At 32.8% G+C, this 11395-nt stretch overlaps 1 protein-coding gene across 2 annotated transcripts in view; it reads left to right on the forward strand.

The window, feature by feature from the left end:
* The window catches only part of LOC106883169 (receptor-type tyrosine-protein phosphatase T), a 201176-nt gene that overhangs the window by 153953 nt on the left and 35828 nt on the right, over positions 1–11395 (forward strand). For both annotated transcript variants that reach the window (XM_052970235.1, XM_052970236.1), the window contains exons 13-14: positions 9592–9782; positions 10897–10984. In XM_052970235.1, the coding sequence (XP_052826195.1) occupies positions 9592–9782; positions 10897–10984 (279 nt within the window). The remainder of the gene's footprint in view (positions 1–9591; positions 9783–10896; positions 10985–11395) is intronic.

Consider the following 11395-nt stretch of genomic DNA (forward strand, 5'->3'; position numbering starts at 1 on the left):
ATATATATATATATATATATATATATATATATATATATATATATACATACACATACACACATATATATATACATGTATATACATACATATATATGTGTATGTATTTACATGTATGTGTGCATATATATATATATACACACACACATATATGTATTTACACATATGTATTCATATACATACATATATACACATACATACATACATATATACATACATACATTCACACACATGCACATATATAGGTATAGATATTTATCTTTATTTTCAAGTTTACTTTTTAAGAATCTCATGTATAAAAGAAAGCTTTGGAAAGGTAAATTTTAAGCTTGTGTGTAAGTGTATGCATTTTTGTGTGTTGTGTGTATACACATCCACAAACTAATGCATGTACACACAAAAATATGTACTAAAAAAAACTTTTTCAAGAATCCAATTAATGTGTTCAATAAATAAATGTTTTATCTCATAAAATTTTTTTTTTTTATATTTTTCCCGACAATGAAGTTTTAAAAGCAAAAGTGAAAAGAAAAAACAAAAGCTAAAAATGAAACATGAAAAAAACAATGAAATAAAGATATAAATACTGAAAAAAAAAATGATATTTAAACTCTTTGTATAAATTGGGTTGGCATGTACGTCTGGCATTTAAAATCAATTTTCTCTCTTTACTCCTTTAACACAGAAGCTATTTCTACTTTGCATTCATTTTCAATAATCTGGCTGTCCCAGCTGTTGCTGCTTCTGCAAGCTTCTTTTGAATGCTCCCCTTCTATTGGACAGTTAAGATTTGCAGTTGTATGAATTTGTTCGTGTTTTGGTTTTTTTTCCAAAAAATAAATTTTTTTTTTGGCCAATGTCAAATTTGTCTTTTTTTTTTTGTTTTTAATTTTGAAGCAAGTGCAGTTTTCAAAGTCTCATTTTTATTTTCAACATATCAAACTGTGTTTTAGTTGCATTTTTCATTTTTGTTGTTCTTGCTATTATTATCATCATTAGTGGGTGATTAGGTAGAATTGCTAGAGCAACAGATAACAGACCTTACTGAATTTCTTTCCTTCTCTTTATGTTTCAAGTTTTCAAATCCAGTTGAAGTCAACATTCCTTTCAGAGTTGATAATATAAAGTACCACCGAAGCACTTGGTTCAAGGCAATTAATTAACACCTATCCCTAAATTTCAGGTCATGTACCTTCGTTAGAAGCAGTTATTATTAATATTATTAGAAGGCGGTGAGCTGGCAAAATGCTTAGAGGAATTTCATCTGTCCTTACACTCTGAGTTCAAATTCCACCGAGGTCGATTTTGCCTTCCATCCTGTCAGGGCCAATAAATTAAGTACCAGTGAAACACTGGGGTTAATGTAATTGACTTGTTCCCTCCCCCAAAATTTCAGGTCTTGTGCCTTTAGTAGAAAGGATTATTATATTATTATTGTGAAGAGCCAGCCAAACTGTTACTGCTCTGAACAAAATGCTTAGCAGCATTTCATCTGGCTTTACATTCAAAGTTCAAATGCTGCTGAGGTCAAGTTTGCCTTTCACACTTTTGGTATTAATAATATAAGTACCAGTTGGACACTGGGGTTGATGTAATCAACTTCCCCCTTCCACCATAGTTTCAGGCCAAGTGCCTATAGAAAAGATTATATTATTGTTATTGTAAGGTGGCAAGCTGGTAGAATTTGCTAGCACATTGTGTAAAATACTTAGCAACATTTCTTTTGGCTCTTTATGTTCTGAGTTCAAATTTCATTGGGGTTAACTATGCTTTTCTTCTTTTTGGGGTCAATAAAATAAGTATTAGTTGAGTACTGGAGTTAATGCAATCGACTTAACCCGCTTCCTAAAGTAACTGACCTTGTGCCAAAATTTGAAACAATTATTATTGTCAGATAAGTGATCATTTCTTTAGTAACACCATGCCCCATTTTCTTACCCCATAGGAAAGGATTTACTTTGACTTGAGAAGAGACTATTAGTATAGATTGGCAGAATCAATAGGATATCTGACCTTACAGCATTTAGGTTATCTCCTTAAATTTTGAGTTTAAATCTTGTAAACACTGAATTTGTCTTTCATTCTCCTGGAGATCAATAAAATAATATTACAGTGAAATTGTGGAGTCAGTCTGACTATATCACTTCTCTAAAATTTATTGCCTTGTACCCAAGTCAGAAATGATGATTATATTTCTGTTTTCGATCTATACATACTCTAATCTGGTAAAAAACCATTCAGCCACTTTAACATAAAGTAAATTCATGTATCACAGATGAAGAGTAACTTCATTAGAGTGCTATTTGCTGAACTTCACAGAAGGAAGGTTTACTTGGCAGTCTTTCATTGTCTTCTTTGTGCCATGCTCTTCTTTTCCTAACAATTCTAATTATGAGGACTGTTCTTGTCTGTGTTTTACATGCATTGGTAGTTATATTTTGAAAGGTTTTATCTTCATTGTTTCTATCATCTGTCATCATTATTTTTATGTCCACTTTTCCATGGGTCGGACAGAATTTGTTGAGGCAAAGTTTTTATGGCTGGATGTTCTTTCTGTTGCTAACCCTCACCTATTTCAAAGCAAGGAAATATTTCCCCATGACCAGACATGTTTTTGCAGAATATTGGAAATGGACAACACTGCTTTTATGACAGTGACACACATTTACAACTACTATATAATGTCAAGATAAGGAGACACAAGTGTGTGTGTGTGTGTGTGTGTGTGTGTGTGTGTGCACGCACATACACACACAGATATACATACATATGCACATATAAGATAGCCTCCTTTCAGTTTTTGTCTATCAAATCCACTCACATGGCTTTGATCAACTCAAGGCTTTAGTAGAAGACATTTGCCCAAGGTGCCATGCAGTGGGACTGAACTTGAAACCACATGGTTGGGAAGCAAACTTTTCAGTGACACAGTCACACTTGTGGCTTATTGTTATTTCTATAAATGATCTCCTTGTGTTTTGGTGCCATGGATTAAATATGTGCATCATACTGAGTTCATATGCATATTTTCATTAATAGTTCTGTCATACACTTGTGTCTTGTTCATGTCATGTTACAGTATTGTAACTGTGACAAGTCTAGCAGTTAACTGCTAACAGATGTATAACTGGAGAACTGTTTTGTCATATCAGGCTAACACTATTTCTTGTATTGTTGTCATATCAGGGATTCAGTATTACTGTTTCTTACCATCATCTTGTTGTTATTGTTATATTGAAATAGTAATTTTGCTGTGATAATTTTTACTAGTGCCTTTGTTTTATCAGGCAGTCACTGATGGTGTAATCGTAGTTATATTGGTATATCAATGTTATTATATAGATAGTATTTCTCATATCTTTCTTATTGGAATTAGGAGCTGAAATGTACCAGTCAGTAACCCATCACCACTGTACCAGTAATATCTCACATAATTTACTAAATTTACTAAATCCCTATTTTGATCAAGTTTGATCTCTCAGTACTATCTTTCTCATGAAAGTTTTCTTTTTTAAAGAGAACACAAAATTTCTGTAACAAACTTACTTTCAAATATTTTTGTTCTCCACCAGTAACTCTGCCATTATCATCATCATCATTAGAAAATGGACATTGATTATTAACAAACTATTTCTAGCATTGGTTAAATATGGTCTTCATCTATATAATAAACATAATATTGACATTGTTATTTGATTTTGAGAAAGTTTTCTGTTTTCTTTTAAGCTGTCTTGTAGAGTAGGATTGCTTAGAGATAACTTTTTATTGTTCTGCTGAAAGTTAATTAATTTAGACTCTAATGAAATCTCTATGCATATGAAATATAAAATGAATAAGATTTAAATGTCAAAAACAAAAAAGGAAATATGTCTACTTCACTAATCTCAGCCTAGTCATTTATTAGGTGAAAGGCTGTGAGGAGAAAATAATTGAATTTTACATTTTGGACAATGTAGCCCTAATTACAGTGTCTGGAGGAATAATATGATGGGTTGATCACTTTTCAAGCACCGTTAATGGAGCCGGATTGAACTGAGATAAACAACAAAAATAACCATACTTTATGAAATTAGGCTTATAATTTATATATTACAGGTGATGCTTATAGTTTTATTGGTTAATCAGGACATAATTGACGTTGTGACCTGTATTTTATTAGTGTCAGTGTTGTTGATATTGTTATATTAGGATCTATCACTGCTTCCATTATTATATCAGTCTATTGATACATCTAGTATCATGGCTATATAAAGATATTCTTGTTATTGTCATTTCAAAGAGGGCAGTGAGTTGGCTAAAATGCTTAGTGGCATTTCTTCTGGCTATGCCCTGAGTTCAAATCAGCCGTACAAATTTGCTTGTGTATAACTGCAATGTCAACCCAAAATTAAATGAAACTAGTTAGATAAAAAAAAAAAAAATGTTACTATTTTTTACAAAATAGAAAAATCTAGATAGAAAATAATTTATCTTATTGTTAATTTGTTGGTATAAACTAAATTTAAAATCTTATACAAATCTTGTTCATTTTAGTTCAAGCTTAGACTTTAATTACCTTTTACATTTAGCATATGAATCAAATTTTTGCTTTATATATATTTATTTAATTTTCAATTCCTGTTTTGCTGTTGTTAGCGATATATTTCTGTTTTTCATCAGCATTGCATTCTTTGCAGCATGATGCTATTAGCTCTAGACCTCACACTTTTTTGCATGGACATTTCTCAATTATTTATTGGAATGTTTACCATTTCTCACACTGCTACCATCTCATCTATGTTAACCTTCTGTAGAATTTCTAGTCTGGAATCTACTACAGCTCGTTTTGTACTCTTTCTTTTCCTTTTTTTTTTCCCTACGTATTAACATGTTTATTATGAAATATTTAATATTACTTTATATTTCAGTGGTAACGATCTCACCTTTTTTTTCTTGTGGTTTTTGCCTCTTGTCTATAGTGTTTAAATATCTAATTAAATATTGACATGTATTGTCGAATTTAATGAATCAAACAGCGAACATATCTTGTTAGCAGTTTATAGAATGTAATTTCTTTGAAACTATAATTTTGGAATAGATTTGATATTCTGGATATGTTGATTTGAGGTTCGATTTTGTTCTTGTCTTTTAATTATAAATGTTTTGTGAAACCCACTTTAGTTCCATAGGACTGTTATTTAATTAGCTTTTTGTTATGCAAAGCAGATCTAGAACAAATCGCTTCTTTAGATAGATGTCTAGTCTATTGCAGGTAAACTTCACATTCACCAAAGCTAAATAAACTGAGGTTATGTAAAACTCTTTGTCCGGTCCAGAGATACAGCAAAATATTTGTACAGGGTTTCAAGTTCTTCAACTATAAACAGAATGTTGAAAATGCAATGTCATCTTTTTTACTGTACAATTTAATTGCAAATGTACAGGATAGCCAAGCAATATCAATCAAATATTTTATATGTTTGATTTGCTAGAGCTGTTTTGCAGCTCTTGCCTTGTTCTTAGCAGGTATGTCTACTGTGTTAAGCTGAGTTAATTGAGAAGATACCTAATCACACTCTTGTGTATTATCTAGATTAATGCTGTTACACTTTTATTGCCTGATGAAAACACTTTGTTGTAAACATTCAGACCTGGTCTCCAGTTTGAGGAGACCTTCCTCTCTCTTTTCCTCCTTCCAGTTTCAGAGGCCCTGAAACAATCATGGACACTACCCTTCTCTATCCAAGCAAAAACTACCAGTTGTTGAATTGCAGCTATGAAGGGGTTCTGCTTTCAATTATGTTGACCCCAGTGCTAAGATTAGTACTAATTTCATCAAAGCATATCTTGGTACAATTTTAAATTTGACCTGAGTTATGTCCCTTAAGAGAGTTCTTTCCTGAACGTATACTGTAGATTGTAATGTATTTTATCTCAGTTTTCACAAACACACCTAACTAGTTTGGGTGCCTCTGTATGGTCACTTAATCAGCAAGAAATAACAGTTGTAGACAGTTCTGTCTGTCTCAACCACAACTAAACATTTTAAAAGACATTGGAAAATCAGGTCCTGGGTTCTGTGCACAGAGAGAAAATACAGGATGGTCATCATATATATATATTTATGCTGTAGTTGAATGTAAATTGTTATTCAGCTACATTTTGCCAGTAATGAATGAGACAGAACTTACACTTTGAACTATCATACTATTCAAAATTCCACAATTCCAGTTCAGATTAGTAGTCTAATTAATCAATTACTTTTCATGGATGATTGTAGTTTCTTTAAGCCTGTATTTGTTGACATGTTCATTTTCTTTTGTTTGTTTATTTCTCTTGACATTCCCCAACTTTGTAAGTACTCTTACCATCCCATTGGCTTCTTTAGATGAGTTCCCTTATTTTGTAATTTTTTATTTTGATATAAGCTAGCAATGCTGTGGCCAGATTTTGTCTCTTTCCTCTTTTAGTCATCTTCATGACTCTCAGACTGCTGAAAATTATCTAGGTAGTATATATATATATCAAACAGCTTCTGGAAGAATTTGATCTGGTGGGAATAGAGCTTGATACAACATTGGATAAAGTTGTTGATTTGCCCCAGGTCAGTTTTTCATACAGCAAACCTGTGAGCAAAGATATTTCAGACATTATTTACCTGACAGAATATCTAGGACTACATTATCCAATGTATCCATCTTGTTGGTGACTTTTGTGATAGCCTGAGCTGACCAATGCTTTGTGAGAGAAATTGATAGATGGAAGCCGTAAGAAACCTGTCATATATATATATATATATATATATACACACACACACACACACACACAGATTAAAGGCAGGTATTCTCTGTATAGAATACTTTCCGTACTGCTCAAGAAATTTGAACTTGAGCAGGTAGCGGAATAAATGTATTTAATATTTTTTGTATATCACCGTGCCTAATTTGCTTGTATATATGTATGTGAGCTTATGTTAGACATATGAAAGGAGTGCTCAATACATGTTATTGGAGGTATGTCTTTTTTTTATTGAAACTGTGAGTTTGTCTCCCAACTGTGATCTTATCTGAAGATCAGATGACATGAAACTGGAGTCATGAGACAAATACTCAGTTTTGATTTTGATAAAAAAAACTTGTGTGTGTGCATGAGTGCATGCATGCGTGCACATGTTTGTATCTCCCTCTCATCTTGACATTTGCACACTGATTGAAAACAAAGTCATCATACATGCAAATGATTTCATTTGTTTACAATCTTCTACAAAATCTTGTCTGGGCATAGACTAGTTTGAAAGATTATTACCTTGCTTTTGGAAATACTTGAGGTTGGTGGCAGGAAGAGCGTTTGGCTGTAGAAAACATTTGTTTCAACAAGTTTCATTTGAGCCATGCAGGCATGGAAAAATAGACATTGCTGCTGATGATCTCATTGGTTGAGCAATGTGGCAGAAGCCCACAGAAGTCCTAAAATATAGGCTGAAAGGGAGTTGCAAATCAAAGAAGATGGAAGTATTGGAAAATGTGCTTTGCACTCAGTCTGTAGAATGAGGTTAGTGCATGAAGTTGTTGTTTAGCTGAAATTAGGTGTTCCAACTGTGACCATCCTGTACTGGCTTTTTTATCAAACACTGTATTTGGGACTACGTTATCCAATGTTTTCTTCTGTTATAAAAGAGTAGCAAAATTTTGTTAATCTTTCTAGTAGGTGGAATGAAAGCTGTAGAGTCTATCTTGTTGGCTCGACCGTACATCAAGTTGCACAGCTGATCAGTTTAATTGATGTAGTGTTGATAGAATGGAGATAGGATAGACATGTCATATCATTGAGTTAATAGTTACAGCTTTAACTACCACCTGGATGCTTTTGGTTAGTTTACTATTTAATACACCCAATCCTATGTATGCAACAATGCAGTTTGTTGTGGAAGACATAATCAGATTTAAAGCAATCAAAATGTTGTTAGTATTGATAATAAAACTGGGACCCTGCATCAGGATAATGATTAATTTTGTCATTGGTCTTGAATTTAGTATTTACATACAGTAGTAATGTCTTACATATTTTTATGTATTATTCTTTCTTCATTTTAACTTTCATGTATTACTGGCTACACTTGACTACTTTTCATGAATTGTTCATGTTTTGGAGGAAGCAAAATATTTTGTTAACAAAGCGTATCTTATTTACTTCAGTCGGCCAACAATTATTACTGCTAACTACCTAACGAACTGTAAAGTAGGGTAACTGTGAGAACCTAATTTATTGACCATGGCTAACTAAGAGAGCAAAATTATGTCTCTTTCATCGGGACATTTAACACAATAGCTGTAAATAGTATTAGTCGTGGTGATAGTAGTTGTAAGGTCTAAACCATGTGGTCAATAACTATAGCACTGTAATCTTACAGCTATTGTTTAAAAGGAAATAGAAATCCTCTAACTGTTTAAGTTCTTTAATTCTTTAAAAAAATATGTATAGAAAAGAAAGAAAATTAATTAACTGAATGGCCATTAAAGTTTGTTTTCTGATGAAATATAGTATTTTTTAACATCATTTGTGATTTGGAATTATTTTGAGTTGACTTTTAGAGGAATCTGTGTCTGCTATGATATTTTCTTTTCAGAATTCATGTTTTGCTAATAGTTTAAATTCCATAATGAAAACTGGTAATATCCCTGTTTCTCTAAAATTATTTCATTAAATGTAATCAATTGAAAGTCTCAGTTCATTAAATAGATATTAATGAATTAAATGTTGATTTAAAAACAACAAAACAATAAAAGCAAGAATCTGGCAATGGTTCAAAGTGAATGTTTATTGACATAAAGTAAATTATATGCCATATGGATTAAAAATATATTTAACATTTGTTAGGGTTACTTTCATCTTACTTGAGACATAAATGAAAAGTTGACACATTGTTACAGATGGAGTGTGAATATTTTAATTAATGAATATAATTGTAATTAATGAATATAATTATAGCAGAAAAGTAATTTCCTTAACTAGTTTGAGAAACAAAGTGAATCTTGTAACTCATTGAGTAATACTCCCCCCCCCCCGACTTCGTTTTTATGCTGTGTATGACATATACAATAAACAAGCTTGACAGAGCCTGTCCCTCTTAATTGCAACACTCATCAGAGTATTCTGGAATCATCCTTACAAAATGATTGAGATACTTTTCAACTATGAAGTGCTACTGTTGCTGTTAATGATGACGTGTATCTGCTCATGTAATCTGTTGAGAAACTAGCTGAGCTGTGTCAGTGACAGCTATGTTCTCAGTCTTGCATGAGATGTAGTGGTAGCACTGTATAAATGACAAGTGCTGTGAGGTTGAGTTTAAATAGTGTTATGAGTGTAATTTAATAAAGAGCAATGTATTACATAAAGATACCTTTTCTGAGCCCACCTCTCAATACTCTGTCTTTACATGTTGTCCTTTATTACTCAATGGTTTATAGGACTCATTTTTTTCACACAAACTGAATTATATTGTTGTATAATATTTATATCTATCTGAAATATTTTGATTGGAAAAAAAAAAAATTATTCTATGCCAAAAATATTTTATTATAATTTTTGTTATTCCTCTTTTTATATCTGCAGAAAATGGTCGACATATATTACCAACAACACATTCTTCCCCTGAACCATCTGAAAATGGAGAAACAGATGAACCATTATACATGAATGTAAATACAAAGAAGATGAATAGTCCAGTTAAAATAGAAGATCTTTATAATTATATACAGACGAACAAAGCCAACAATAATTCTGGTTTCAAGAAAGAATTCAAGGTAAAAATAAATACAAAAATACAACTTATTTTGCTAAGTAAAAACATTTTAAATTCACTTTACCTTAGCTGTTAGGCTTGACACACTGTCCAGTTTAACACTACCATCTAGTCTTTTACTGATTAACTTCAGAAAAAATATCCTTCTGTATTTCTATATTTGTTATACCTTCCACGGTACGTTTGATGGTAGGTTTGGGTAATGCTTACATATTGATGTCTAGTTTTGGGAGATCTTGTGGCATATATGTACTTAGTTCCAGTACAATATTTAGAGCTTTAACAGTTCACCTAACTGTGACTAGGAGATATTGTCATGGTATTTGTAAATGAATATTAAAATTTTATCTCACCATGTTGATAATTCTGTCTAAGATAATCCATATTTCCATCCTAGATATCTCGCCCTCTCTCCCCATTTGTGTGCCATGCTTACAGGTATTAGTGCTTATGGACTTTCATGCCAAAGTCAGAAAACTCAGATTTTTGGGGAAAGATACAGTAGTGGTTTCTTGTTGCCTTCTTGATTTATTTACATTTTACTCTGTTAATCTTTTGAGCTTATCCTTGGGGTACAGGGCCTGTTTAACACTTAGACAGGATGACTGGTCCACATCACATCAAGTCATACCCATACATTGCTGGGCCTGTGTGACACATATGACACAGGTGCAGCAGCCTGCAGGAATAGCTTGTGGCTTATCTACGTTGGAGTCTTCTGACTCTTGTTTGACCCATAATGGTAGCTCTTGACAGGTACTACCACACCTGGCCATAGTTGAACAGGGAACAATGGTGACTAAATGGCAACTCTGTACTCCCCAAAACTCCTGAACTCCTAAACGGGAACCTCACCACTGGTTACAGTTTGATGTTTTACTCAGGATACTTTGATATATAGCATACTGATAATTCCACCTTAGATTTACCATGATTTCCCATACGGTTATTTTCTTCTGAGACATATACCATTCTAATAATTTCATCTTAGAAATATCACGCAGATGTTTCCATCTTAAATACATAAGATTTGCTTGATTTTTTCCCTTTCTTCGATGATGATGTTGATGACTGATATATTTTTAATGTTTTAATATATTTATTTATCCATCTAGCAACTTCCGGAAGGTCTATTAGCAATGTGTACTACAGCTCAACGAGAAGAAAATAAAGAGAAAAATAGATATAAAGACATTATTGCATGTAAGTAACTTTTATTGTTACACCAGCTACAGTACTGTGTTGTGTTTCATTTCCCTGCTGTCTTATTACAATAATAGCAGTAATGTATTGTAAAAGAACAAAGAATGACCGAGACCTTTGGAAATATGCTGTGTGTGAGAAGACCCGGCAAGACAAGTGAGACCATAACCCATGGCCTTTACCAGGGGTGTAGCCAGCCCACTTATGCGTACCCTCCATTCTCGCCAAATGACCATACCAGTGCAATCGTCTCTCTTGCACACCACAACTGATGCTTCTTAGGTCCAACTTTTCTCTCAAGGTACTTACACTCTGTCGAGTATGCACACTGACATTACACATCCATCAAAGCATACTGGCTTCATTCCTTGTTAGCTTACACATGTCCTCAGCAGTCACGGTCCATGTTTC

This window comes from Octopus bimaculoides, chromosome 8 (genome assembly GCF_001194135.2).
Source record: "Octopus bimaculoides isolate UCB-OBI-ISO-001 chromosome 8, ASM119413v2, whole genome shotgun sequence".
In the NCBI taxonomy this organism is placed as follows: Eukaryota; Metazoa; Mollusca; class Cephalopoda; order Octopoda; family Octopodidae; genus Octopus; species Octopus bimaculoides.